Consider the following 27,984-nt stretch of genomic DNA (forward strand, 5'->3'; position numbering starts at 1 on the left):
GACTGGTGACTGAACAACATCAGCAATGCAAGATTCTCTTACTGAGCCATCAGGGCCCGAGCCATCCTGGGTCTCACTTCCCATCACCAGTCACAAAAAGCCACTCAGAGCCTTGACCACTGATACATGGGCTGCATATATTATAAAAGGTTGGTATAAAACTTTTCTTAGATATTTTTATTATTTTTAAGATTTTTTTGATGTACACCATTTTTAAAGTCACTCTTGAATTTATTACAGTATTGTTTCTGCTTCATATTTTGGTTTATTGACCAGGTGCCATGTGAGATCTTAGCTCCTCAGCCAAGGATTGAACCCACAGCCCCTCATTGGAAGGAGAAGTCTCAGCCACTGGACCACCAGGGAAGTCTCTGTTATTTTTCAAAACCCATCAGTCTATGATAGAAACAACCCAGAATGGTGGTTTCCTCTGAGGGCGGAATGGAGATTGCCTGGGAAGGAGAGTGTGGGACTTCGTGGAGTATTGATGATGTCCTACATCTGTTGCAGGGTATACAACGATCGAAACTCAGAGGACATGCACTTATTGTGTACCTAATAGTTCACACGTGCATTTTGCCTCAGTCGGAAAACAAACAAACAAACCTGCGAGCACAAACCTCTAATGACACACATCATGAAGTATTTGGGAGGAATAATGGCAGCTGCAATTTACTTTGAAATGTATTTGAAAATTAGGCACATTAATGGATGGACAGAAGAATGGATAGATGGATAGTAATAAAACAAGTAGAGTAAAATATAAATGGTAGAATCCAGGTGGTGGGTATACTGTTGTTTAACCACATAATTATTTCTGTTTTGCTACTTGTTTGAAAATGTTCAATATAGAATGTTGGGGACATGGGGAGGAATCGATACCCAGGACCCAGGACCTCAAAATGGACTGACAGTTTATTAACACCAAAATCATAATTCTCATTGGGTTGGATGAAGAAAACATAATTATAGCAATGAATTATCAGTTAGTTTTCTTCTGTCTTGGCCACTGGCTGGTCTAGTGAACTGTAAGCACTTGGACAGATCCAGGTCAAAGATGAAGGTCCAAGGCCCAAGTGTCGGCTCACGGTCCGCGTCCAGGTTCAGGACTGTCACCGCGTTCCCCATCTTCACGCTCGTCCCAGCCCTCGCCCTCAGCCTCCACGTCACGTCCACTGTCAGGCTCAGCGCTGCTCCCACCCCGTCTGGCCCTCACTCTCACCGTCACCCCTGCTCCACACCTCAGTCTCCCCTTCACTCTCACCAGACTCGCCAGCTTCTGTTCATTCACCCTGGTGCCCTCAGTCTCCCTCTAATGTTACAGTGGCCGTCACCCTCACTGCAACCTTCTCCTGACCCTGACTTTCATTTCCACCATCATGTCGAAAAAAGTAGACACGTCTAGATCCAAGGTCCATGTCCAGCCTCTCTGTTAAGATCCGAGGTGCAGACGCGTCATCCTGACCAAGGTCAGGTCTCGGTGCATACCTGAGGTCCGGATCCATGATACGGTCCCGAGGCATAGTTTAGGACTGAGACTGCAGGATGTTTCCAGTTTTAAATTGAAAGGAGAAAGGCTCCCCACCCTCCCTCATGTAATAACTGTGGGCTACAAGGGTGTTCTTAGATTCTGGTATTTCGGTTATTTTCCTTTTCTTTAATTAAAATAATGCTACAGTAAACATTTGTGTATTTGTGTATGTCTCTGGGTATACGCACGTGGGAGCTTTCCTGTAATATGGAGCCAGAAGTAGGGCTGCCACATCACAGGTTTGAGTTGTCAACTTTACTAGGCAAAATCACTCCCTGCACTTCAGAGAAGCATTTTTCTTCTCCATTTTATTCCTCACAGTTTTCATTTTGCATTTCCTTCTTTGGGGTACTTTCTGGACCCCCAGACCCAGAAAAGGAAGCTGCCTTGGCTTCCATTTAACAGAACTCTGGAAGAAGGTTCTAGAGAGACCAGAGCTTGCTTAACAAAGTTATAATAGGTCTCCAGCCCTGCCTAACTTAGGGCGTTGGTAGCAGCAGATATTTGAGGGCTAGTGCTTCCGGGGGATGGAGCAGCCTTCTCTCATGTTGAACCCATTGAGTTACCAATAATTTCAGATGCTCTTCATACTGCTTACTGCCAAGGTATCCTGTGCCCAGCTCAGTGTGGTTCCTTGAGGTCTAGAAGCTTTGGGACTTTCCAAGTTTGAGGTATCGGAACCTTTACCAGGCTGGGTTCCTCAGACCCAAAGCTCCAGCCCATTCATCCAAGGTCTGGCCAGCTCCCCACTCCCCAGGGTTCTGCCATGGAGCCTGCAATCAATCTGTACGTGGAGGGGTACTCACCAGCATTTTCTTCCTTTCTTGTCTCAGAGACTGTTTTTCCTGAGACCGACAGATACACACACAAACACATACACACAAACACACCTCCATGAGTTTAGATTCCCAGAGACGGCACAAAGAGAAGCTATCTCCCAGTGTGGACCCTCGTGCTGGACCTGGTGCAGAGGCAGCACATGGGCTGGGAGCCCACAAGCCCTTTCCCAGGTTCCAAGACAGTGAATGGAAGTCCTGAAACCAACCTGAGACTCAACTTCCCAGCAATCTAGGCAGCCAAGGGCTAACTAGATGAAATTGTATTCACTTATTCCTCCAGGACAATAATGTGACATTTTCTGCACCCAAGAGGTTGAAGGGCCATCCTTGTTATACTGTGTAATTTTAAAGTTTACTCACAGCAGCTCTGCCAGGTGGGCGACATAGTTCCAATTTTTCGGGTAAGGAAAGCCAGGTATAGTGAGGTCAAATAACCTGCCTGAGGGGAAGAGTCATGACTTGAACAAGAGCAGTCCTAACCCCCTCACACTGAAGCCCATGTTCTAACTTATTACCCAGACTTCTTGGGTGTAAGCATTGGACAAATCTGCGGAAATGCTTACCTGGCTTCCTGAACATCCATGTCTTCCTTGATTGCCCGACCACCACCCCCATGGTGACCTGGGACAAAAGATGCCAATGGGCTTCGCATCCCGCCTGGAATATACAGTTCATATAACTGAATGCTTTGAGTTATTCACTCTGATGAATGTTGCAGCTTTGCTTGCCTTTCCTTACCTGCTTTTTGTACACATCCCCTCACGTGGTGCCTCTGTGAAACCTGCTCACCAGTGCCCATCCCTTTGGGGAAGCCAGGCTCATCGCCCTAGAAACAGACCCCAGGGTATGGGACCATGTGAATTTTCCCTTATGACAAAACATGAAGCAGGAGTCATTCAGTGTTTTTTAAATCCAGGTCTCTATTTTTCCTGTGTAACTATGAATGTAGGCAAAATTAATAGTTAAGGCTTTTAAAATGTGTGCATTTTGGTAACACGTTGCTAGTTACATTGTGCTGATGATAAGAGCTTGGATCACATCTTTAATAGTTCTTTGAAATTTCTTTTAAAAAGTTAAAATGGTCAAATGATCCACAGTAGAAACGAGAACAGACCCATGTAAATCCAAAATGCATACTTGAAAAGGCAGCACCTTTTGTATGAACTACATTAGGGCCCAGTTATGTAGCATACGGATTATAACTTAGACCACAGAGACTTCGAGGTTTCCAAAGGACACGTGGCATCTTTTCTGAGAAGATAAGATGGTAGGAAGAAACAAGAAGAGGAGGAAGAGAAGAGATGGAAGGAAGGAAGAAGGGGAAACGAGATTGGAGAGAGGAGCAGGAAAACCTGCATGTATGGCTTTTCTGCATCAGGAGAGTGACTTGTCTTTGGGTAATTTACAATGTGTATGAAGCAGAGGATGGACCATTAAGGTAATAATTCAGTCATAGAACCCAAATCTATAGATACCTTCTAAAATCTGAATGTAATCTTGATCTTATATGCTGGATTAAACAAAAAGAGCCAGGTCGACACTCTGCAAAATTTTGTCTAAGAGCTTTGCCTCAGGATGTAATTCCAAGGGAGAATGAGGCTTCCTGTTCCAGGGTGCAGGGACAGATTGAAAAGACATGGTCTAAGGGTCTTGTCTCTTGAAAGTTCTAGTGGTCAGCTTGTTTGCCTTAGGACCCCATTCCGACCTCCAACATGGGAAACTTTTCCCTCAACACGACTCTCCCCTTCAGGCCAGAACAGGCTGCCCAGGGCCCCGACTCAGGGACTGGGACAGAGGCTGTCTTTGAAGCCTGTTGGGGAGTTAGGAGATGTCCCTCTCCCTAATGGAGATGCTCTTTGCCAGGAAACAGATTCTGGTTTCACAGGAGTTGATGGAAGGGCACCTGGATTTGCTTCTCAGACTTGAAATGGCCTCAGCTGGGATGACCTGGCTTCATTCTTTGTGCTGTCACAACATCAAAGAGCACACGAGGAGATACCCAAATCAGAAATATGCCCAAGCTGCCTCGTGTCTCCAATTTGAGTCACCACGTGTACTCTCAGCTTCTGTTACCTGTCCCTCATCAGGAGGTGGTGGAGTGAGGGACAGGAGGGTTGGGTAAGTAAATAATCTCCCATTTACAAAAAAATGAAGTTCAGGAGTCTAAATATTCCCCACGGAGTAAAAAAAAAAAAAAAACAAAAAAACTTCCGTGCTCACATTTTCATACTCTTGGCCTGGATACATCTCATGCTTCACAAAACCCTGCTTGGCTCACAGCAACCTGTCACTTAACTGGGACAGACAAAAAAAGTCCCATTATCTAGATGAGGAAAACCAAGGCTCTCTCCCAAGGCCACGCAGCTCACAGAGGGTGGGGAAAGCTAGAACTCAGTCCCGGCCGAGCCCTGTGCCATGCAGCGTCGCACTGACCGCTGTCCCGGGGAGGCAGGAGACAGCACCTGTGTCTTCACGGCTGACTGGCCCCCGTTTGCGGAGCATTCCCATCAGGCGGGAGGACCATCTTCACCTGGCTTTCCAACTGGCTGAGCCGTTGCTTCACCTTCATCTGGGTGGCGTTGTACTCGGCCAGGAGCCGCGCGAACCTGGTCTGCAGGGTGTCCAGGGAGGTCTCAAGATGCTCCACCTTCTCCTCGATGTCCTTGGGGTCTGCCCCGGCCTTGGCCAGCTCCTCGTCAATCAGGTTGTCCTTCATGAGGATCTGCCGCCCCTTCTCCTCCAGTGCCTTCTTGGCCTCAGGGTACTCGGTGAGTGCCTCCATCAGGTCGTCCTTGGAGAGGCAGAATAGGTCCGAGTAGCCGATGCTCCTGATGTTGGCCGTCCGGCGGTTCCCTGACTTGCTCCCCTTGATGTTCAGGATGCTGATCTCCCCGAAGTAACTCCCGTCGCTGAGGACCACGAACTGAGTGATGCCGTCCTCGGCCACTACGGCCAGCTTGCCCTCCTTGATAATGTACATCTCCCTCCCGATGTCCCCCTTCTTGCAGATGTAGTCCCCGGGGCTGAACACTGCCGGCCGCAGCTTCAGCACCAGCTCCACCAGCAGCCCCGCCTCGCAGTCCTGGAAGATTCGGACCTTCCTCAGGGTGTCCAGGTGCACGTTGATGGCGATCTCGGCCTTCAGCTTGTCGGGGAGGCTCTTGAGCACCTCCTTCTCATCCACTGTCTTCTTATTGGCCCACAGGTAGTCGAACCAGCGGATCACCCGCATCTCCAAGTCCTTCGTCACCTTGCGGAACTGCATGTACTGCTTGATGGAATCGATCTTGGCCTGGAACTCGGCCCGTGAAGCGTTCATGTTTGAGATCATGGAGCCCACATTGCCCACGATGGTGGCAAAAATCAAGACACCCACCAGGAAGTCGATGACCACAAAGAGATACTCCTCATCTTTTACGGGGGGTGGGGTCTCCCCAATGGTGGTCAGGGTCAAGGTGGACCAGTAGAGACTGTAAATGTACTTTCTGGAGAGGCGCCCATACTCTGGGTTTGAGATGTTCGGGTAGACCCAGGAGTCGGTCCCGAAACCAATGAACTTGGAGATGGCAAAGTAGATGCAGGCATTCCAGTGGATGATGATGAGGATGTACAAGACCAGGTTCCCAATCCGGAACACGTTGGGGTAGTTGGTCCTGGTCTCTGTGCGGTCAAAGAATTCAAAGAGCCGGGCCAACTTCAGTAGGCGGTTGAACCTCAGTTCTGGGTAGTTCATGCCCAGCTTAAAATAAGCCAGGTCTGTGGGGACCAGGGACAACATGTCCAGCTTGAAGTGCAGGGTCTTCGTGTAGTGCTTCCACAGCCGGCTGGCATCCACGACCATCAGGCCTTGCTCCAGGAAGCCTAAGGAAGAAGACAGATCATGTGGGCATCAAAGAAGCTGCCTGTTTATGGTCATGGCCCACAGAAAGATATTTTACCTTGTGACTACACAAGATGTGGTTTTATATGTATATAATAGAAACAATTTCCAAAAACCATACTCACTATTATTACAGGAAACGTGCTCTGGTATTTTCTATCAGATCATCTAATCTATTTTATTCAATTAAAAATACAGATCAGTTAGGTAAATCTGAATGTGGATTGGGTATTTGATAGTAGTGAAGAAAGATTATTAAATTTTAAGAGATAAATGGAAGTTAAATTTTAAAGAATGGGTCCTGGTTAAAGCTACATGCTAACATGGTTACCGTCTGAGATTCACTTTAAAAAACCTCCATCCAAGAACAGGGTGTGGGAGGATAAATGAGCCAAAATTAGCAAAGTGTTGATAACAGCTGGAGCTGGATGAGGGTACATGGGGATTCATAATAGTGCTCTCTCAGTTTTGTATATGTTTGAAAATATTAACAATAAAAACTTTAAAAACACTGGTCATGGCCTAGCAAATTGACTTTACCAGTTACTAATGGGGCATGACCTGGTGGTCCAATGGTTAAGACTTCACCTTCCAATGCAGGCGATGTGGGCTCCATCCCTGGTTGGGGAGTTAGGATCCCACAGGCCGGTCACTCAGCGCTTCTGGGCCCTGGTTTCTAAAGCAGTAAGATGGACATAATTCGCCCAAGCTTCTTGTCTCCTGCAGCAGTTCTCACGAGAAAACAAGACGTGCTTGGAATGCTTTGTATATTATAAAGCTGCCCAAGGTTGTGCTGTGATCTGGTGGTGTTTGTATCCACAACCACAGCACAGTTTTTAGTTTAAAAACCTTGAAAGTGACAAGCAGGGCCTCTGCCAGCTTATGTGATGTCTCTGTGCAAATCAGCAAGAGCATCCTCAAGGAGGCACAGCTTGGAGACTGAGGCATGGGTGTGGCTTTAGACCCAGCTCACAGCTAGAGGTGGTCTTGTTACTGACTGGGGTCCTTGGACTCTTTAATCAACAGAAACTGGTGAGAGGCCAGATCAGGAATTCTGGGGCTCGGGCAGCAGCAGCACTAGGCAGAGAGACAAGTCACAGGCGTCCCTGCTCGCTCCCTGAGGCTGGGCTGGTTTCTAAAGTGGGGTGGGGTGGGGGTGGATCTGTGGGGTGGGGTGGGGGTGTGGCTTAGGTGGTCTGCATCTGGGATAGTTATTTTTCGTTCCTCATAAATCCTTTGTATTCTGTTGCTGCACAAGCACTCTGGCAGAGGGTCCCAGCTCACAGGCTGTCTTAATCTGAAGGAAGTCACACCCTCCTAGGCCCTATTTCAGATTTTAGTTCTCTGTATATTACACCTACTCTGAAAGCCATGGGTAACATGCCCTGGCTCTTCTGACTGTCCACGAAGAAGAACCCCAAGGGCTGGATCTGCCTGAACCTGCCCACAGGCCCCAGGGCCCCCCACTGCTACATGCTGTGGGATCTAGAATCCTGGGCCCGGGCCCACTCACCTGTCCGGGCTCGGACCAGCACATCCACGCCATAGAGGATGTCTGCCGAGTAGTCCAGGACCAGCCAAAGCATCAGGTGCTCGGACTGGAGCTCATCAAAACAGGCCCTAAAAAAGTGCAAGAAGGGCCATGTGGGGGAGGGCCGTGGTGGGCAGCAGCGCTGTGCTACAAACCGGGGCTCAGTTCATCCCGCCATGCAGGGCTGTAACCCAGCACCTCACCCTGGCCTCGATGAGGGACCCGGGCGCTCAGAAGATTTTCTGCCTCGGGGCGAGGTCACAGAGCTCCTAAGAAGAGCTGAGACTGACCCCAAAGAGTGGGCCCTGTTGCCTCTTGACAGTAAGTAATATGATGGCCCCTTCCCCACACTGGGGGGAGGGCAGTTTTTCCAGGCCTCAGTGGTAGAGTCAGATGAAGGGGCTGAGAACTTGCCCTTTCTGGGGCCAAATGCCAACAAAGATACAACAACTTCCAGAGATTAACAATGGAACAAGTCACATCTCCCCACACAAAATAGTAGCTCACTATGCACCCCAAACGGCTCAGAAAGCCCAAAGCCCCCCTCTGGTGTCTGCCACCTGGTGGGTGAGGTTGGTCCAGACTGGGACTGACATATACACACTGCTATATATAAAATAACCAATAAGACAACTAACAAGGACCTATAGTATAGCTCAGGCAACTCTCTGTATGACTTACATAGGAAAAGAAACTAAAAATATAGATATATGTATATATGTAACCGACTCACTTTGCTGAACCCCTAAAATTAATGCAACATTGTAAATGTACTATATGCCAATAAGAATTAATAGAAAACAAACAAGAAAGCCCAAAGCCCACAGCCAGTGGAGAACACCACCGTCCTGCAGGTCAGCTCAGGAGTGACCCACCCCTCCCATTTCCCCTCAGGAGAACAATAACTCGCTCTTGCATCTTCCTCCTGTGACTCAGTTAGGAAGGCTCCAGGGTGCCAGGACCTTTGCTTTGATCTCAAACACAGGTCCCCACCGGTGCTCCCTTTTTTTGCCCTTCCTTATGGACAGAGCCCTGGAGGGGCATGGCAGCCCACTCTAGTATTCTTGCGGGGAGAATTCCATGCACAGAGGAGTCTGATGAACTAGTCCATGGGGTCGCAAAGAGTTGGATACTACTGAGTGACAATGGACAGAGAAACTGAGGCACATCCAGCCGGAGGGTAGCCACCAGGGACTCAGACCTCTGCCCTAGCTGCCCCTCCCCGCTACCTGCACACGAGCAGACACCAGTTGTAGAAGACAGGCATGGCGATGATGGTCAGCCAGTGGTAGTACAAGTTGCTGGAAGGGTCCACCACAACACTGTCCTTCTTCTTCCTGGGAACGCCCACACAAACAGCACATTGCGTTGGAAGTCTGCAGTTCTGGAGGGGTTTAGAGACCTGGTCTAGCTTACAGACCCCAGGGCAGCTGTGGGCTGCAGCAGAAGAGATGACTTCCCAGATAGGGTGCTATCAATCTCAGCGGGAGTCATGTGGGTGTCCCTGTAGAGGGCCATCTCTGCCAGCCCCAGGAAGTCACGGTAACTCTAAAACCATGGTGATGACATTCCCACGTGCCCTGTGGTATCATCCAGGCACTCCAGGATGCCAGGGAGGAAAGTGGAGCACTGTGATGTTGGAACCACCTCAGGGAAGCTTTGGGGAAAATGCTAGTTCCCAGGCCCGCCCAGACCCCTCCAGGGCTGGGGTCTGGAAATGTGCATTTGACCTTCACCCCAGGCAGTTCTGAGGCAGCTCCTTTCTGGACTGACCTTGGGATCCCAGGGCTCCCCTTCAGGAAGCTGCTCTGTCCACTTCCCTAACCACATTTGTGCAGATGTTCTAAAGCCTCACTTCCAAGCACTGGGGTCCTGCCTCCCACTGAAAACCACCGACCTGGGAATCACTGCAGTTATGTCAGCCAAGACTGAGTGGAAGAAATAGCTTAGGGTGCTTTCTGCTTTCACTTTTAGGATTTTCAGAGGGTTAGAATTTATAGGTGGTACTGGAGATCTTCTCTTTGGGTCCACCTGCCTTCTCCATCATGCCAACTCCCCGCCATGCCCACTAGGCCTGCAGAGCTGCTCCTGTGCCCCAGAGGACACCCTGGGTTGTCTCTCTGCTTGCACCTCAACTCAGCAAATGCAACATCAGCTTCTCACTGATAGGGCTTTGGACATTCCCAACCACCAACACTCATCGTCACTGGGTTTGAATTATAGTTTGTGAACATGCTATTTTCTAGTGCCTGGGAGAGGGGCTCCACATACCTCAACTGTGAAGACACCTGGTGGGCAAACAGAACGCCCCAGGAGAGGGAACCGGAACAGGCTCCCAGGGAAGCCTGAACTGCTCACCTGGGGCTGCAGACCACCCGGCCTACCTACAAGCCCCACTCTGAGGTCCCTGACTTTCCCTGCAGAGTGAGACCCTCACATGATCTCAGCAGGCCTGATCCCTGCCTGAGACCAAGTCCTTTTCCATAGCCCTAAGCAGCCCCTTCTCCAGGGCTGACCCTGAGGCCCCACAGCATCTCTCTCCTCCCCGCGGAGGGACCAGGCGTACTGTGACCCCAGAACTTCCCCTCTTTGGGGCAGTTTCTCTTAGTACTTACTCCTCTTTCTTGGGGTTTTCCTTTTTCTCTTCCTTTTTCTCTTTCTCCTCCTTTATCGCCTTGTCACTGGATGACACAGGGTGACACTTAGCAATTTTCATATACCACGGGGAGAGGGCAGGCCACAGTGACTGAAGGAGAGGGCGCGGTGCAGGAAACGCATCTTTCCAGCACACTGGGATGAAGCGAGGTTACTGATTGCAGTCATAACAATAATGTCAGGAAGCTGATGCACAGAGAGGTCAGGTAACTTGCCCAAGATCACAAAGCTCTTAGGTAGCTGAGTTGGGATACAAACGTTCTTAACCAGTATATATATTAAATGTGTTCCATGTATGTGGTGCTAGCGGTAAAGAACCTGCCTGCCAATGCAGGATTTATAAGAGACATAGGTTTGATCCCTGGTTCGGGAAGATCCCCTGGAGAAGGAAAAGGCAATCCACGCCAGTATTTTTGCCTGGAGAATTGGGGAGCCAGTCCATAGAGTCACAAAGAGTCAGACATGACTGAAGCGACTTAGCATGTATGTATGTATGTATTTATCTACCCATCTAGATTCTCAATACACAAACCTAGAGAAAACTTGGAGGTGTATTTCCCGATATGTAAAGAGGGGTTTCTCTGATAACGGGGTTCAATTATTAACATAGAGTATACTTTTGTGGGTGTGTGCTCATGGGTGCTTTTCTGTTCCCCAAGTTTTTGACAATGAGCATATTAATAAATTGAGTAGAAACAAAAAGTCATAATTGGTAAATGAGAAGAGCCAGGACAGTCACCCCAGCCTCTGTTCTCTTGAATCTACTGATCTTCAGCAGCTGAAGGCTTAATGCCAAGACACCAGCAGAGGGCGCTGCCCACAAGCTTATTGGGCACACTGAGCCTTGCTGGGCTCTGCCACCCTTCTTCAGGATTTGTGGCCTGGGTTACAAGCTTTGACTTTTCCTCTGGCTACCAACCTGCTGAGGCCTAGGGAAGACCCCGTGCCATCCAGCTGTGTCCCAGAATGCACCCAGCACTGACCCAGGGGACCTGCACAGAGCTATGAATCGATGGTGGCTTTGACTGAGAACAATTTGATCAGGAGAAAGAAATTTTCAGAACTCATGCACTAAGCGAAAATGCCATAAATGTGGTGCAAGAGTAGGGGAAGGAGTCCATAAGAATTACTTTTGTATCTTTGTGCCCAGGTGGCCCCATCTGGGAACAGCTCCCAGTTTTGTCCTTTGGTCCTTGGACCCATGGTATGAGCCCATCTGAAAAGATTTATCAGAGCCTGATGCAGCCAACTGCATCCACCCCCATCCTTGCCCACATCCTAGCTCCAGGTCGGAGAAGCCTGGAGACCCACCCTCAGGACCTCCGCCCCGTCCAGTGTCCTGAGTCTTCACTCAACTGGAGGACTTTCAAGGGTGTTTGATGTCAGGTTTGCCTTGACATTAAGCACATTTCGAAACAGCTATCATTTTTCAGATTAAATCATTTCGTTTTTCTGACATTTGGGTCTCTGGATTTGATGTCCCAATTTATGTAAACAAATTGCAACTGAGGGGGAGGAATGGATTAGGAGTTTGAGATCAGGTCAACTCTCTGTGACCCCATAGACTGCAGCCCACCAGGCTCCTCTGTCCATGGCAAGAATGCTGAAATGGGTTGTCATTCCCTTCTCCAGGGGGTCTTCCCGATCCAGGGACTGAACCTGGATTTCTTGCATGGTAGGCATTATTACTGTCTGAGTCACCTGGGAAGCCCTTCATTTTTTCACTTCAGGGGAGAAATGTATTAAGAGTTTGGGATTAGCAGATGCAAACGATTATATATAGCATGGATAAAGAACAAGTTTCTACTGCATAGAACAGGAACCTATACTCAATATCCTGTAATTAAACCAAAATGGAAAGGAGCCTGAAAAAGAATATATAAATATATAACACTGAATCACTCTGCTGTATACCAGAAATTAACACAATGTTGTAAACTTATTTCAATTAAAAAATAAGTTTAAAAGACAACAACAACCAAAAAATACCCCAATGCAACTGATGTTCATGGAGGGAAACAGAAACAAAAATTCCATCAGAACAAAGGGAAATAACAAGAAAAAGCCTTGGCATAGTTCTCTGTCAACTGGAAGTCAAGAAATTGGCATTTCTTGCTGATTTTGTCCTCCTAGTCTCCAACTGAGACCCCCCTTCCCTACCTATCCCCGTGGTGTTCCATAAAGGAAGGCTGGAGAACGGGGTACACATGCACATGTGCTCACACATATAAATGGTCACACACACACATACACACTCCCTGTTTGGGCTTTTGGATGGCGCTACCAGAATCCCACATCAAACTTCTCTGCCGGCTCAGCATCAGGTGGTAGGAAACAATTGCAGGGGGCCAGTGTTTCAAGAGGTTGCTCTCTGGAAATATTTAAATTTCCTCTTTCCACTGATTACATCCTGATCACGTCCTCCAAAGAGGCCCAAATTAGCTTTAAGACAAGAGCATTCCCCTGGCACACAGGAGCCTGAGGACGTAGAATGAAAAGTACATTCTTATCATGAAGGAGAAGACCCACTGCTCAGTAAAGGGATCCAGCTTTGCACCTTCAGATACACAGCAACAGAGGCACTGAAAACGCTTACCCACCCAACTCCTTCGCTCAGTAAACAAGAACAGTGCAACACGCGGAGAGAAAAGAGGGCCTGCCCGAGGAAGTCACGCAGATTAGCTCCCGCCCCACGTTTGTCCTTGGGGACGGTTTCCAATGCCAGGAGCAGGGCTCTAGCAGGGTCTGGTGGGGGAGGCTGCGGCAGCAGACTGAGGGGGAGACGCCGGGGAGTCTACAGGAGCAGGGGCGCTGGGGAGGGAGGGCAGAGGTACTCACGCCTTCTCCTCCTCCGCGTTGTTGCAGGTGTTGGTGTTGTTCCTGGCCAGGGGCCAGTCACTGCGGGGAGACAAAGAGAGGCTGAACTCGGTCCACTTGCTGGGGACCCCGTGCCCTCAGGCAGTTATTCTGGGACTCCCATCCCCTGTCTCCTGGGCCTTTCCACGCAGTTTGAACACAGGGAATTGTTACTGTTGGGGACACACTTCTTTTGTGTGTGTGACCAGTTTGTGCTGGTGAATGCCTCGGAGTAGAGGAGAGGATGAACACGTGGGTAACGTGGGGATTCTGAATAAATGAGGAGCACCTCTTTGAATCCCATCCAGCACCCTGGCCTCAGTTCCTCTCACGTTTTAGCACGTGCCAGGCAGTGCACAGACGCTATGGCGGGCACAGGGACCCCCCAGCGTGGTGCCCGCCCTCGGGTGCTCCTGGGTGAACAGGCTGAGTGCCTTGGGCCAAGGCGCTCACTCTGAGCAGCAGCAGCAGCACTTTGAGAGGGTCGGCAGGGACGAGGTTCTCACAGGGCCCCTCCCTCGGACACCCCATCACAGGGGTCGCTTCCGATTCTTAGGGCAAAAAACAGACCGAGGGCAGAGCTGCCCCAGGGCTCAGCCCATCCTCCCCACCCCTATCCCCAACATTCACCTTAAAACTTCAGGGCCCATAATCCAGATCTATGTGAGAATCTTGTAGAAAGTGGGGACTGGTTTTGCAACCAGTGATGTTTATTTAAAGCTGAACTGGGCAGCGCTTGATGGTGTTCTTTAGGAAAAGGCGTGATCCTGTGAGCTCAACTGCCAGTTCACGTGTGTGACAGCTGGTTTAAGAAAGCCAGCCTGGCCTCACAGGGCTAGGGGCGGCTTGCTGTCTGTGGTCACTGCAGACCAGTCATAGGACAGGAGGTCTGGGGGCCAAAGCCAGTGGCTGAGACACTCCAGACTGACTCTCAAAGCACCTCTCCTGTGATGTCGAACATCTAGCCAAACACCTTTTTGGTACTTCCGCATGCCCTGCCCATGCCTCCCTCCCTCCCTCCATTCAGAATGTGGCTCTAATTGCTTTTTTCAGCATTAATTTAGATCATCTGAAAATCCCCCAAAAAATCAAAACTGTGCTACTACAAAGGAAGGTTTAGGTTTCTGGGGTGCAATGGCATGTGATTGCCACACCCCTGTGCCCATAATCTCATTGGGCCAAACCCATAGGAGAACTAAGACCCATTTCTGCACACATTTTGCTTTGCTAATAGGACTTGGCCTTGAGAATTCAAGGTCTTCTTCCACCAGGAAGCCTCCCTGATTACTCTGCTCCCATCCTGCACCATTGCATTCACCTGCCCACCCTGAACCTTCCAGTGAGTTAACCAGGCATTGGTGGCAAGTTGGGGCCTGGCCCTGATGGGGTCCTAGCTCAACCCTCCACTTATTTAGTCACACAGGGGAATGGATAGAGTCTAGTGTTCGTCTCCATGAATCTCAAGTTGCGGAGATGACAGTTTGTTTGATCAGTTAAGCCAAGGAAGTCTTTGCTTGCCGAAAAGGAACTGAACCAGTTTGTTGACTTGCTAGCAAATCTCCCTCCCTCCCTACCCCTTCTCTGCTCCCTGCACCCTACCTCCCTGCCACATGCCACCTTTGCCCTACCCTGCTTCTCCACGTTCCCTCCTTCCTTAGCTTCCATCCCTCCTGTCTCTCTGGCTCGGCAGTGAACAGCACGTGCGCCTTGTGGTCCTAGAGCTCCCTCACAGGGGTGCTCAGCTCTGGGAACCTGCACATGTCCCAGCGCTCAGGCCCTCCACAGCACCCTTCTCACAGCCCAGGAGACCAAGGGTTTGTTGTCCAAACTTGTGTGAAACAGTAGCCGGAAAATGCTGCTCCACTGGACCTCTGCCTCTCAGCCAGCAATTCTCATGCCTTTCCTCAGCAGGGAAGACTAATGCTGGCCTCCTAATGTCACTAGCAAAACATTTCTTTGAACGTCATATTTTTTCTTAAGCATACTTGTATATCTTGCACATTTCATAATGTACTGCATAACCTGTAATAAAAATAACCCCCCCATCTGGAAATAAAACTGAAGCTCTGAGCAGATCCATCCTGTCCTCCCCAAAGCTTCAGAGCATTCACTCCCCAGGGGGTTTCTCTGCCTTTTTGAGATGCCACATCTGAGCCCTTCTGTTCCTTTGACTCAAAAACAGCATTTTCTCTATCAAATTACATAGGGACTGTTGGTTCTGTGACAACCATGCTTCTTTTCACCCTTCTTTTTATGTCTTTTAAATCCTGGCATGACCTAGAGAATTCAGCTTAAAGATCTTGTTCAAGCTCCCCTTTCCTTTAAAGCAGGTTCTGAGCAAGTGTCCTCCTGTTTATGAGGCTGAGACGAGGTCTGCTTCCCCTGCGGGCTTACCTCTCCTACTGCCACGGAGTCCTAAAGAGACCTTCTGCGGTTAAGTGACAACTGATTCAACCCGTGGTGGCTTAGTGGTCTCCCACTGACCATAACCTGGGTGCTTCTCAAGAGCACTCACTAGAGGGGAGGGGGTGGGGCGGCAGCAGCTCTGTGTGGGGAGGGGGAGCAGGGGATATCAGTCTAGGCCCTGCAAATTTCTCTGCATGCCTGCACCCCACAGCCCAGCCACAAGCCCCCCACTGGGTAGGGGGCCAGGCAAGGTGCTCAGAGCCCTTGTTCTGCAGACCCTTCTCCTAAAGAAAAGTAAACACTCTCCCCATTCCCCCCAGGCCCACCTATTGTCCCCTCATTTTTCTCAACCTAACCTGGGGTTGGAAGGTTCCCCTTGAAAGTTCTAACCAACCTTCAGATCTTTTTCCCAGAAGACTGCACCTATCAGTTCAGTTCAGTTCAGTGGGTACCATGTAGGTACTCCCCGAGGCTCGTGGTACAAAAGCCTCAGTTTTCTAGCAAGATATGTCACAGTGCAGTGTAGGATGAGGGTCCTTTGAAGGAGAGATTGGTGAGGCCAGCGTCCTGAAGGTGCGATTCTGAAGGCACCATCCTCTGCGGAGGAAAGGCTCAGAGCTCAGTTGAGGCTGGGGCCTCAGGTGAAAGGGTTTCATCTCCTGCAGGGCTTCTTGAAGTCTGACAGAAATGCTTAGAGCATGCAGTGTACCTCCAGAACAGACCCTTTCTTCAGGGAATACCTGGGCACCGGTGTTCCAGGCCACATGATGGGTTAATCCACATGGACCACACGAGCAGCAAGTGCTTCCAGCCCCATCTGGTACAGGTGGCCCCATCTCCCTTACCTTCTCCCTCTGTCTGGTGGCTCCTGGCTGCCCACATTGAACTGGACATGGCTTTCTCGGCTGGACACCTCTTTGAGCTCAGCTCCGTGGAAACGCTCCAGGAAAAAGTCGGGCCTCTGGTCCTCCTGGTGTAAGTGTCTGGCCGTCCAGGCACGGAGCGAGATGATGAGGCGTGACAACCTGGAAGGGCACAGATGGGCAGCCAATGGAAGGAGGCGGAAGCCCCCTCCCAGAATGTGGGGGCAGGGGCAGTGATGCTGGCAGGACAGGATCCCCTGGCAGGCAGCAGGCTCAGGTTTGACCCCACCCCTGCCTCCCACTCCCCAGAACTGCTTCTTCCTCCCTCCTCTGCCACCTGGGATGGAGCTTCCTCCATAAGAGATACTATTTTCACTGTGGCTTTGTCACTTTAATGCCTGGACTCCATCAAAGGCATGATCCTTCCGCTGGGGTCTTAGCAAGTTTTTCTGCTCATTTTTCCTTGTGCCCTATGTAGAGCTCTTTGTTATGACTGGTAAGCAGAGGAACAGTAAAAAAAAAAATACAATTTCCAAAAGGGATAAAATTCAGAACAAGTTTAATGGAGCAAGCACCCAGATACAACCTAGGTTCTTTCCCCAACCCTTGTCCTATGAATTGCTTTTCATACAAACTCTTATTTTCTCTCCAGGCCTGTGCAGAAGTCCCTTTGCAATGTGCACTGACCGCTGTCTTGGAGCAGACTCGGTCCAGGCCTCAAGCACCTGAACCCAGGCAGCCCACATGCCTGGAGCTCATCTCAGCTCCAGCTTTCCCTGTGAAACCTTCCCTCAGTCCCACCTCCTGAGTCTCAGCAGTGGCAGGGGGCATTTGGAGGAGGTGAAGGGGGATGGGGGGAGTTTGGGCCGAGAGACTCAACTCTGTTTCTTGGTGTCTGGTTTCCCTGACTCGGCACCCACAGTACAAGGCACTGTCCCCCAAAATCTGCGCTGAGCAACCTGGTATGGAGTCATGAATTGTCACATACCTTGATCCCCATCACACACTTGTGACTCTAGCCTAAAAATAGATGAAGCAGAAGAATATCTCATGAACAGAACAGAGAGGCTTACAGCTGCTGCTGCAGATGAATGTCAAGGTGCCTGCCTGGCTCAGCCTCTCTGCTCTGACACTCCATCCCCTCAGGTCTTCCCTCTGCTGAGGGGTGGAACAGAGGTCATACTCCCTGGAGCTCCAGCCTCAGCCAACAGGCTCAGGGATGGGCAATGGACGACTGACCCACAGAGACTCAGTCACTCAAGCCTCTGAACTAAAAACCACTCCAAGATGGGGTTGGCCGTTTTCAGCCTGTACCCGCTGAGGTAAGAGAAGAGAAAGCCAGACATGGAGGAGGCACGCAGGAAAGAGCGCCTGGACCATGAAATGCTGCTAGCGGAACGAGACAGGGAAAGCGGCTGCCTCCCCAGGGCCCCTCATCCACCCCACCATCTCCATTTCCATGAGGTGGCCTGGATCTTAGGTTACACCAGCCTTGCTCTAGCCTTCCCCTTTCCATTGGAGCCAGCTGAAGGTGTTCTTTTCCTTATAATCAACAGGCCTCAAGAGAGCATTTTATTAATAAGATGAAAAAAACCACTGCAAATCACTTAAGTGCCCAGCTACAAGGAGCTAGTGAAATAAATTATCCTCCACTATGAAGAACATGAAGAATAACTAGACAAACTAATTTTTTTGAAATACTCTTAAGCAGAAACTGTAGAATACACTATTGTATGAAACTCTGGCTTTGGATGAAAAAAAAATCAGTGGAAGGAACTAATGAGCCCACCATTTGCTGACTGTCCAGTGTGGGCTCTGCTGCAGCCCTCATGTTACCAGATGCATCTTCAGACAAGATTTGAAAGGTGAAATGACACTCTCCATGTGGTACAGCTATTGACGCTGGAGGACAGATGTCATCAGAATGGAGACAGAGCTCAGAGCCTAGTTAATCTTTCAAATGCTTTTGCAAGGATGTGTGCTATGAAGTCTAGACACTTATGACTGAGGACCTGCCAGGGGCTATTTCAGACAGAGCCGCCATTGCCATCTGCCTGCCACCGTGGTCCACTCCATAGTCTCCCCTGGCTGGCTGGTCTTCATTCTGAATTCTTTTCTGAAACTTCTCTGGTTCGCATTTTTTTTTTCCTTGAATTCTTTCAGAATTGAACAAGTACCTTGATATCACTTTTTATGACAGCAATTTCAGATAAAGGCAGTTTTTCTTAGATTTTTCTGAGCTCAGAACACCTGACCCAAGAGGAAATTACTCCCTGATAGATTTCTGACTCTGCCTCTCCTGCCCCTTTCTTCTCCAAATCTGCAAACCCACCCTCATCCACCATTTCTTCCTAAGACTTATCTTCCTTCTGCCTCTGTCTCCTCTCCAAGCTGAGGGCTGAAAAGTCAGTTACCTGGTGGGACCCTGGCTGGTGAGGGAGCTTTGCCTGGATTCAGCCAGTCCTCTAGTCTCCATGGCAATGCCTTCCTGCAGTTCTGACGATGTCTCCTCGCATGGCAAGTGGGTCCTAGGAAATCAGATATACAGCAAGCGAAATTGATTTCCAGCTCATCCACCTCTTGGACATGTTGAGGACCGAGATGGCCAGATGCTCTGCTTAAAGAGGAACGCCGCTGTCAGAGATCCTCACCCCAGGGCTCCACACTTCAGCCAGCAGATCCTGGCTTTTAGGATAATGTGGCCTTTCCTTTATGGCAAGGAGGCCACTGCCCATAGCCTAGATGAAAGGGGCAAGCCAGCAGTAAATGGTCCTTATTAGAGCACCGAGGGCCGGGGATTGGGGTGGGGGAGGAACCGTGCCTGCCTCTGGAGTCAGAGCAGTTGTTTCTACATGAGGATTCCAGAACAAGGATTTTGGCTCACACATATCTCTGCATGCTGAAAGCCTATCTTCTAAAGCCAAAGTGCTGCCTCCTTCAAGAGGCCTTCCTTGCCCTCTGTCCCAGTGTGTAAGTGCGGCAGGAAACCACTGATTAACAGGAGGGTCCTGAAATATTGTAATGAATTGGCTTCATATTTGTATAGTGCTTTCTAATGAAAGTCCACTTCTGTTGTGCCTTTTTGCCAAGGTAGAGGCGGAGGACCTTCCCGTGTGCAATTCAGGGCAAAAAGTCTGAGCATTAGCAGAGCCTGGTGTTTGTTGAATTTCCTGGAATAAGATCTCTCTGTTGGGGCCGGTTTTCCTTTCTTTCCCTTTAAAACTTCCTGGGGCTGAAGTCTAATCAGCCTGATTAAAAGCCATCCAGGCACTGGCCTCTAAGGATTTGCACTTCATCCTTCGCATCTTGAAGAGTCCAAGCAAGACAAATTAATTCGATCACATGACCTATTCCAACCTAATCAGCCTTCTTAACAAGGTGGCAACACGGCTGAAGAAGTAAGCAAGAATTACTGTCAGGGTAAAGGCTCTGTGTCTCCCCAGTGAGTGATCAGAAGTCAGAATTCCACAACCCAGCCGCCAAATTGCTGCCTCTTCCTTTCTGCAACAGCCCTGCTGTCTCCAGCATGGGGGGAGCTCACTACCACACCGTGGCTCCTCCAGGCAGTCTCTGCTCAGCCCTGATAGCTAGCAGGTTCTTCTCTCCCTCAGCTTCCCCATATAGAGGATACTTTTTTTTTTTTTTTTTTGCTGAAATCACACAGAGTGATACATAAAGTATCTGCCATTTACTGACTGCTTACTGTACGTCAGCCACATACATTTTATCACTTAAATAATATAACAACGTTTTAAGAGATGAAACTGAGGTTCAGGGAGATTAAATAACTTTCCCAAATTCACATAGCCAACTGGCAAAACTGAGATTTGAATGCCATTCCATTCTGTTTCAAAGCCTGCTGTCACCCACTCATGAATCTGCCTTCTGTATTTTCTAACTAAAGCAAAAGTTGAATAGGACATGGCTGAGGCAGATGGTGACTGCAGCTATGAAATTAAAAGACGCTTGCTCCTTGAAGGAAAAGCTATGACCAACCTAGACAGCATATTAAAAAGCAGAGACATTACTTTGCCAACAAAGGCCCATCTAGTCAAAGTTAGGGTTTTTCCTGTAGTCATGTATGGATGTGAGAGTTGGACTATAAAGAATGCTGAGCACCGAAGAACTGATGCTTTTGAAATGTGGTGTTGGAGAAGACTCTTGAGAGTCCCTTAGATTGCAAGGAGATCAAACCAGTCCATCCTAAAGGAAATCAGTCCTGAATATTCATTGGAAGGACTGACGTTGAAGCTGAAACTTCAATACTTTCTCGATTTGATGTGAAGAACTGACAGATTGGAAAAGACCCTGATGCTGGGAAAGACTGAAGGCAGGAGAAGGGGATGACAGGGGATGGGATGGTTGGATGGCATCACTGACTTGATGGACATGAGTTTGAGCAAGCTCCAGGAGTTGGCGATTGACAGGGAAACCTGGCGTGGTGCAGTCCATGGGGTTGCAAAGAGTCAGACATGACTGAGGGACTAAACTGAACTGAGGACTGAGTTCTGTAGCATGTCACTAGAGACCTGACTCTGATTCCCCTAGTTGCACTATGTGGGCATGTTTTTTTTTTTCATTGCCAAAGCACCTAATTGAATTCTCTCTCCAATCTCATAAGAGACCACTCACACCTCAACTTTATACATATAAGAGACCCTGTCAGGACTTCCCCTGACAGTGGAAAAGAATCCATCTGCCAATACAGGGGACAGGGGACATGGGCTCAGCCCGTGGTCCAGGAAGATTCCACATACTGCGAAGCAACTAAGCGCATGCACCGCAACTGCTGAGCCTGCGTGCTGCAACCACTGACGCCCGTGCACCTGGAGCCCATGCTGTGCAACAAGAGAACCAGCTGCAGTGAGAAGCCTGGGCATTGCAACAAAGAGGAGCCCCACTTGCTGCAACTAGAGAAAGCCTGCAGGCCAAAGTGAAGACCCGGTGGAACCAAAAGTAAAGTAAGTTAAAGACAGAGACCCTATCAGAGGCCCTGCTACAATTAGGAAGATACAGTTCCCTTGCCCTTCTAATATTGTGTACCACAAAGCTGGGAATGCATGTTCCAAGGCACCAGGCCAGTTACAGGAGAAGGCAGGGGGACAAGGGAATCCATCTTTCCAGTCCCTGGTTCCGAGCAGCCGGCCTGCCTGGGGGTGGGGAGCTGGAGGTGGGGGCAGCAACTGGCAGCTGGGCTGGAGCTCTGCATGGCCTGTGTGCCCGGAGGATCTGGAGGTGGTCCCTAGGATGAAGGTGTTCTGTCCCCACCTGCTCCTCAGGGAGCTCCAGGCGCCAGGCAGTCAGCCCAGCATTTCTGCCTAGCCTGGTTTCTGCTAATTGTGTGGGAGCACATCCTGAGAGCAGATTTACTTGCATCTGCAGCTAAGGACTCCGTGCGCATGACATCAGGGCTTATGGGTGAGTGAGAAGGGCAGAACTCACCCCAGATTTCAAAGCAGGCCTGCAGCTGGCAGCAGTGAGAGCCACTGCATGTGGCCTGGACCTATGACATCCACTGGAAGGGAAGCAGCAGAGTGGGGAACCTGGAGGCCTGGGTTTGAGTCCCTACCCCAACACCTATTAGCTAGATGTACTGCCGGCTTGTCACTTACCCTCCCTGAGTTTAATTTTCCTGGCCTTCAAAAAGGAAACAAAGGAAAAATCGATTTCATAATGACTTGTTCAAACATTTAGTTGTGAGGAACAGGAAGGGTCTTATATGATGTAAGTTCAAGGGACCCAGTGGGCATTTTTTTTCTGGATGCATCTCCCTAATTGTTTCTTGATGCCCAAAGTTCTACCCTGATGCTTTTCTTCTAGCTCCAGAATCTCCACCCTTTTTAAATGCCTGGGAGATACCTAAATAATAGCAAATCCAATGAGTTACTCCTCAGAGAAACTGATTTCACAAGGTAGACAGAAGGGGAGATGGGGTGGGAGGAGAGGAAACAAAAGTCTGCGGTGACATTTCGAGTCCCCAGGGACACACATACTGCTGAGAGGGAGAACCTTCTGGCAATCGCTGCGAGACCAGAGATTCAGAACCTCGAAGGGAAATACAGAGGGTGGAGACTGGGGGCCAGGCCCCGTCCCGCCAGGAGCTAGCTGAGGACCTGACAGGCCTCAGGCTCTATAGAACGAGCAGATCAGGCCAGGACAACCTCGTTCCTGGTGGTGATGCTGCCTCTACAGGAAGAAGCCCTGTGAAGCTGGTAATCAGCAAGAACAAGGACAACTGGTGAAGCACAAGAAACCAACTGTTTTGAAAGACAAGGTCTTTTTCAACGTGTAAAGCTCATCTTCTGTGTTTATTTATACAGAGGAATTCATGTCCACTGGAGAAAGCAGAGGTTCTCATCAGAATGGAAACCGGTAATTAACTTTGTGCTCTGTGGATTTGCTGTCTTTCTCTAGTGACTTTGGGGACATGCAAGTGAACAGAAGGGACCTTTTAGAACAAGGGTGGAGAGTGTGACACATTATTTTTCTTCTCCTCCCAAGCCCCGAGGAAGCGCTGCCCCAGCCGCATGTGACTAGGGAACTGAGGTCACTGCATTTTTGCTTTCAGTCCTGGGGAAGCAGGTTGCAAATGGTTTTCTTTTGTGATAATTGCTTTGGGCTCTGCTCAAGAAGCAGCATGAAGAAGTCTCCTCTTCTGTAGGACATGACCCCCTATGGCCAACAGCTCATCTAAAATAGCTACACCAGGAGATTGCTCTGGGGGTTGAGGTGTCCTTGGTGCTAGCTGTGATTCTCTGCAGCAGGTTCTGAAGTCTTTATTGCATTATCTGCAAAAATATGCCAGAGAGCTCTTAAATAATTGAGTTAATGAAACAGATCTAAATAGAAAGAGAAAAATGCAAGATGTTTTTATTTCTGGTCTTTTCAAGGTGTAAATTTAATTTTTTTGTTGTTGTTCAAAGGAAACACTTTGATCCTTCCTTATGACTCTTCACTAGCAAAATGATCTCAGTGATTTAAAAGAGAAATGGAAACTGGTCTCTAATTTGGTGAAAGAGCTGGGAAGAGAGATGTCTCAGGGGACAGGAGATGATATCTTCCCTCTTTGGGGGGCCCTCAGCAAAGGGCCAACCAACATACAGGTTCCCAGCACAGCTGTGTGATATCACTGAGGATAAAAAGTGATTCATATTCAAGGACACACATTTGTAATTATTTCTTCAAAAGCTTTCTAAAAGGATGGAATTTCAAGGCAAAGATCTATGATTCGTTCAGATTCCATTTCCTCCCTCAAAATAGTGATTGGAAACTTTAAAAATTTTATGTGACTGTGTCAAAGTCCTTTGCTCAAATAAATCTTACAGGGAAAACTGGCCTGTCCATAGACAGATGTTAGGCTGCTCTGAGAAGCAGGGCAGGGGCCTGGACGCAGCTTTCTGGCCCAAGGCTGTACCAGCCCCAGTGTGAACTCCTATTCTCAATCCTCAGTGATGCTAAGGAACCATTCTGGAAACTTCTGTTAATGCACTCCTGCCTCTGTGAGATAGTGCTTCTCATGAAGGAAGCTTTTTTCCTCTCTCTCCTTTTGAGATCTTGCTAGTGTTTCCACGGGATTCTGTACTAATCTGTCAACAAGCTCTTACCACATGTGTTGTGGGGCATGGCCCCCAGTGGGGCTCAGTGAGACTTGGCTGGTGGTCAGGCTGAGACAGCCTGATGGGGACACAGGCAGGAAACGGCCCGTCCAGGTATCAGGGCAGCTGGGGTGATCGGAGGGCAGAGGGGTCAGAAAAGGCTTCAGCCTGGGACACAGAGAAGGCCCGTGGAGGTGAGCATCTCCAAGACCAGCAGGGAGCGGTGACAAGTGCTTACTGCATGGCAGGGGCTGTGCCATGAGCTTTACCCTGTTTTAACCTCACTGCTGCTCTCTGAGGTCAGAACTAGCATATTTTGCAGATGAGGAAACTGAGGCTTGGAGCTGTTGATCAGCTTTTCAGAGCCAGTTTTCAAACCCAGAAGAATGACCCCGAGCCTGTGCTGTTGGTCACCACACTGGCTTGGGGATGCAGAGCAGGGGAGGGGAGGGCATGGCATCACCCGGGGGAGATGGCAGAGAGGACTGTCCAAGGGCAGCATTTCAGAGCCCCTGCTGTGTGGCGGACCCGTTCTCTGAGTGTGCGTGGGCCCAACCTGAGCTCACAGAGGGGCTCTGGGAAACCAGAGGCTCTCGAACAGCCTGCAAACCAGATGGGGCTTGCTGGCCACCTGCTGAGGCAGAGCCGGGATGAGTCGGGCAGAGCTGGCCCGTGTGGTGGCAGTGTGGGTCGAGCAGCATTCTGGGCAGGAGCCTCAGCCCACCTGCTGGGGCTGCCGTCTCCTGACTCTCCCACTGGGAGAAGCCAGACAGACCCCAGGGAGCTCGAATCCCAGAGATGCTCTGGCTGTGTTCTGCCCCAGGCAAAAGGGAGCGATGGGGAGAAGTTCCATGTTGCTTCATATGCTCCTGATCCTGACAGCCTCTGTCCTTCTCCCTGGGGCCCAAGATTCTAGGAGCCTCATGTCTCCAGGGAGCCTGACTTTCTTGTGTGCCATGCTTGGACCTATTTTTTTTTTTTTTTTAGTTGTAGCATGTGGGATCTAGTTCCCTGACCAGGGATGGAACTTAGGGCCCCTGCATTGAGAGCTGGGAGTCTCAGCCACTGGACCACCAGGGAAGTTCCCCTTGGGCCTTTTTTCCATTTTATTGCAACTCTCTTTGAAGCAATCCTCTTTGAAGCCCCTCTTCAGCCCCTTCTTCAGGGAGTTTTATCAGCTCTGATGTGGGAAAGAAACTATTATACATACCAAAGTTTTAATAGCAGTTAACTGTCCTAACAGTGTTCTTTTTCCTTTTAAATAAGGGCAATGCCTTAAGCTAAAGGAAGGTGCCCTCAGTTATGGAACACAGATATTGACCGTCAGCCAGTTAGCAAGGAGAGATTTGAGTAGGGTGAGAATTTCTGATGCCCCTGAGTCATATAAAATTTCCTGGGTCTCAGCACCAACTTGCAAGACTAGGAGGGAATAAACATCTGTTGGCATGCTTTGAGACTTTCCTTCCTTTGCCTCAATCCCAGAAAGTGGGGATCCAAAGACTGCATAAGTTTGCAGTGATAAGGAAACTATTGTCCATCACTCATAAGCAGAGTTTGCTAATGACCTGGGACAAAGAACCTGGACACAAAAAAATGAAATGTGCATCTGAGAGAGGAAGAGGCACATACAAGTGAGTGAGGAGAAATGATGGAGGAGGGCCAGTGCCGGGGCTGCAAGGACGGGGGACTGTCATTGTATTTCTGGGCCTTGGATAACGTGCAATTTTACATGGGTGGGAGAAGTTTTCAGTGCTATATACGTGGGACAAAAATAGCATTAATATTGGAAACACAGTTTCTCCTGGTTCGACTCAATCAACTCATTGACAATTTAAAAAGCATCAAAAAAAGGTAAGTCCGTCTGTACCAAACAGATACTCCCATTTCTTAATGCTGCTCCATTTTGCAGTTGAAGAATCTGAGGCAAAGAGGGTTGAGTGCATTTTCCCAGGTCTCCCAGTAAGTTAGGAGCAGGGCTTGAAGGAGAGGCCCCAGATTTCCAGGCGACTGCTTATGCCGGACAACATCGATGGTGCTGACGGCTTTGCTGGCAGGCATGGCCCCTTCCCCCAAGTCCACGAACATGACTGAGCCCTGACCCTCCCCTGGAAATGAGGGGCAGGGCACTGGCTTGGTACTCCACCCCAGTGCCCAGGACAGTGACTGGCGCAGACAGAGCCTGATAAATGTTTGATGTACACGAGGGGACGTTTTTACAGTTGTGTTTGATCTGCTGCATTTTAATCTTCATTTTCTTGCCTTCCCAAAGCTATATAACTTTTGGAGCATTTTTCCACATCTCTAAAATAAGAATAAAAACTACTTCATTGTGGGTTGGGAGGAGTCATGCAGTTAGGAGTGCTGTGAACAGCCTCCACTCTCCAACCTGTCCTGCCCACAGGCTAAGGCATTCTTTCTCCCCGGTCAAGAGCAGCTATGGGGACAACCTGTTCCAGGCATAAAGTTAAAGCCCATCCTACCTGCTGAGACCGTTTTCAATGCAATCCAGATCTCTGTCCGTGGTCCTGACCGAGGGGTGTGTCCTGGTGGGGTGGGAGTACTGGGTGCTAATCTTGGCCATCTTCATGCTGTGTCACATTCCACCCCAAGGTGGCTGCTGAAACATGAACATGAACCAGATATGTCGTCAGGATGGGGAAGTAACTGAACACCCAGCTCGTTTGGGAGGGCTGCTCCCCAGACAAGCCCTGGAACACATGTCCTCCTCCATCTCTCTCACAACTCCTGCCACAGTGTTTTAGTAGGCTCTCTCTGGGTTCTTCTTCCCATTCAGAAGCACAAACAAGGTCTTTTACTCCTTTGTATAAGCTGCATGCCAAGAACTGCTCAAAATTAAATGCTGATCAAACAAATGAATGAACTTGGTATCCGATGTAAGAAAGCTAAACCCTCATGATTCTCTTCAATGATGCAGTGTCCCTCTTAACTCTGACTTTGTGGTGACTCGGTGGTAAAGAATCCACCTGCCAATGCAGGAGACACCAGTTCAATCCCCGATCCAGGAAGATTCCCACATACTGTGGAGCAACTGAGCCCAGGTGCCACAACTACTGAGCCTATACTCTAGAGCCCAGGAGCTGCAACTGGGCCCACATGCTGCAAATACTAAAGCCCGCAACCTAAAGCCTGTGTTCTGTAACAGGAGAAGCCGCTGCAATGAGAAACTTGCACTGCAACTAGGGCAACTTCATTGCCCTCACAGCAGTGAAGACCTAGCAGAGACAAAAATAAATAATTTTTTTAAAAAGTCTGGCTTTGTCATTTGCCTATGTTTATCTTATAATTTTGCACATTTTATAGCTCCCTCAAATCTTGTTTTAAAACAAAGCATAAAAAGCCTAAATACTTGACATTTATAAAAACCTTTACAACAAGATGTTCAACCTGATACACACTTCATCTCGTTTAATCCTCAACATAACCTCATCAGACACATACATTTTCTGTCTCTATTTAAAGATGACTAAATTGAGATCCCAGTGCTAGAAATCTGACCATGAATACTCTCCCTTCAGCACATTCTGGAAGGTGCCCCTCTGATCGATGTGAAAAGAAAACTGATGTGAGTGCACAGCTAGCATGATGGAAACAGCAGACCAGTTGCATGGTTTCTGATCAAAATTCTGCAGGAGGAAAATAAATTCCTGAGGATAGTTTTTCTGAGGCAGATGAGCACAGGCTCTCTTGAGCAGCTGCATGGCTTAAGTGTGTCAGAAGTCAGCTGAGACCACTCCAGAGAAAAATGGTGATTTCCAGAAATAGCCCAGTGGTTCACTCCAGAACTAAATTAATTTCATATCCAAAGGA

The 27,984-nt window shown here is 49.0% G+C and overlaps 1 protein-coding gene across 1 annotated transcript; it reads right to left on the reverse strand.

Moving 5' to 3' along the window:
* Positions 1-2,835: 2,835 nt before the first annotated feature.
* On the reverse strand, positions 2,836-26,771 carry CNGA3 (cyclic nucleotide gated channel subunit alpha 3). The gene is made up of 8 exons (XM_055400113.2): positions 26,637-26,771; positions 18,976-19,089; positions 16,544-16,723; positions 13,275-13,334; positions 10,397-10,462; positions 9,011-9,118; positions 7,764-7,870; positions 2,836-6,231 (listed from the first exon to the last, which is right to left on the reverse strand). The coding sequence occupies exons 1-8, from the start codon at positions 26,741-26,743 to the stop codon at positions 4,841-4,843; spliced, it is 2,133 nt and encodes a 710-aa protein (XP_055256088.1). The 5' UTR covers positions 26,744-26,771; the 3' UTR covers positions 2,836-4,840.
* Positions 26,772-27,984: the final 1,213 nt, after the last annotated feature.

The sequence above is a fragment of the Moschus berezovskii genome, chromosome 11 (genome assembly GCF_049115385.1).
Source record: "Moschus berezovskii isolate FMDL1 chromosome 11, NW_MosBer_1.0, whole genome shotgun sequence".
NCBI classification, from domain to species: Eukaryota; Metazoa; Chordata; class Mammalia; order Artiodactyla; family Moschidae; genus Moschus; species Moschus berezovskii.

Coding starts and splice junctions, on each gene's coding strand:
- CNGA3 (XM_055400113.2), bottom strand. CDS start 26,743: ATGAAGATGGCCAAGATTAGCACCCAGTACTCCCACCCCACCAGGACA. Junction 10,463..13,274: donor AACGCGGAGGAGGAGAAGGC/GTGAGTACCTCT, acceptor TGTGTCATCCAG/TGACAAGGCGATAAAGGAGG. Junction 7,871..9,010: donor TGGTGTCTGCTCGTGTGCAG/GTAGCGGGGAGG, acceptor GCACTTTTTTAG/GGCCTGTTTTGATGAGCTCC.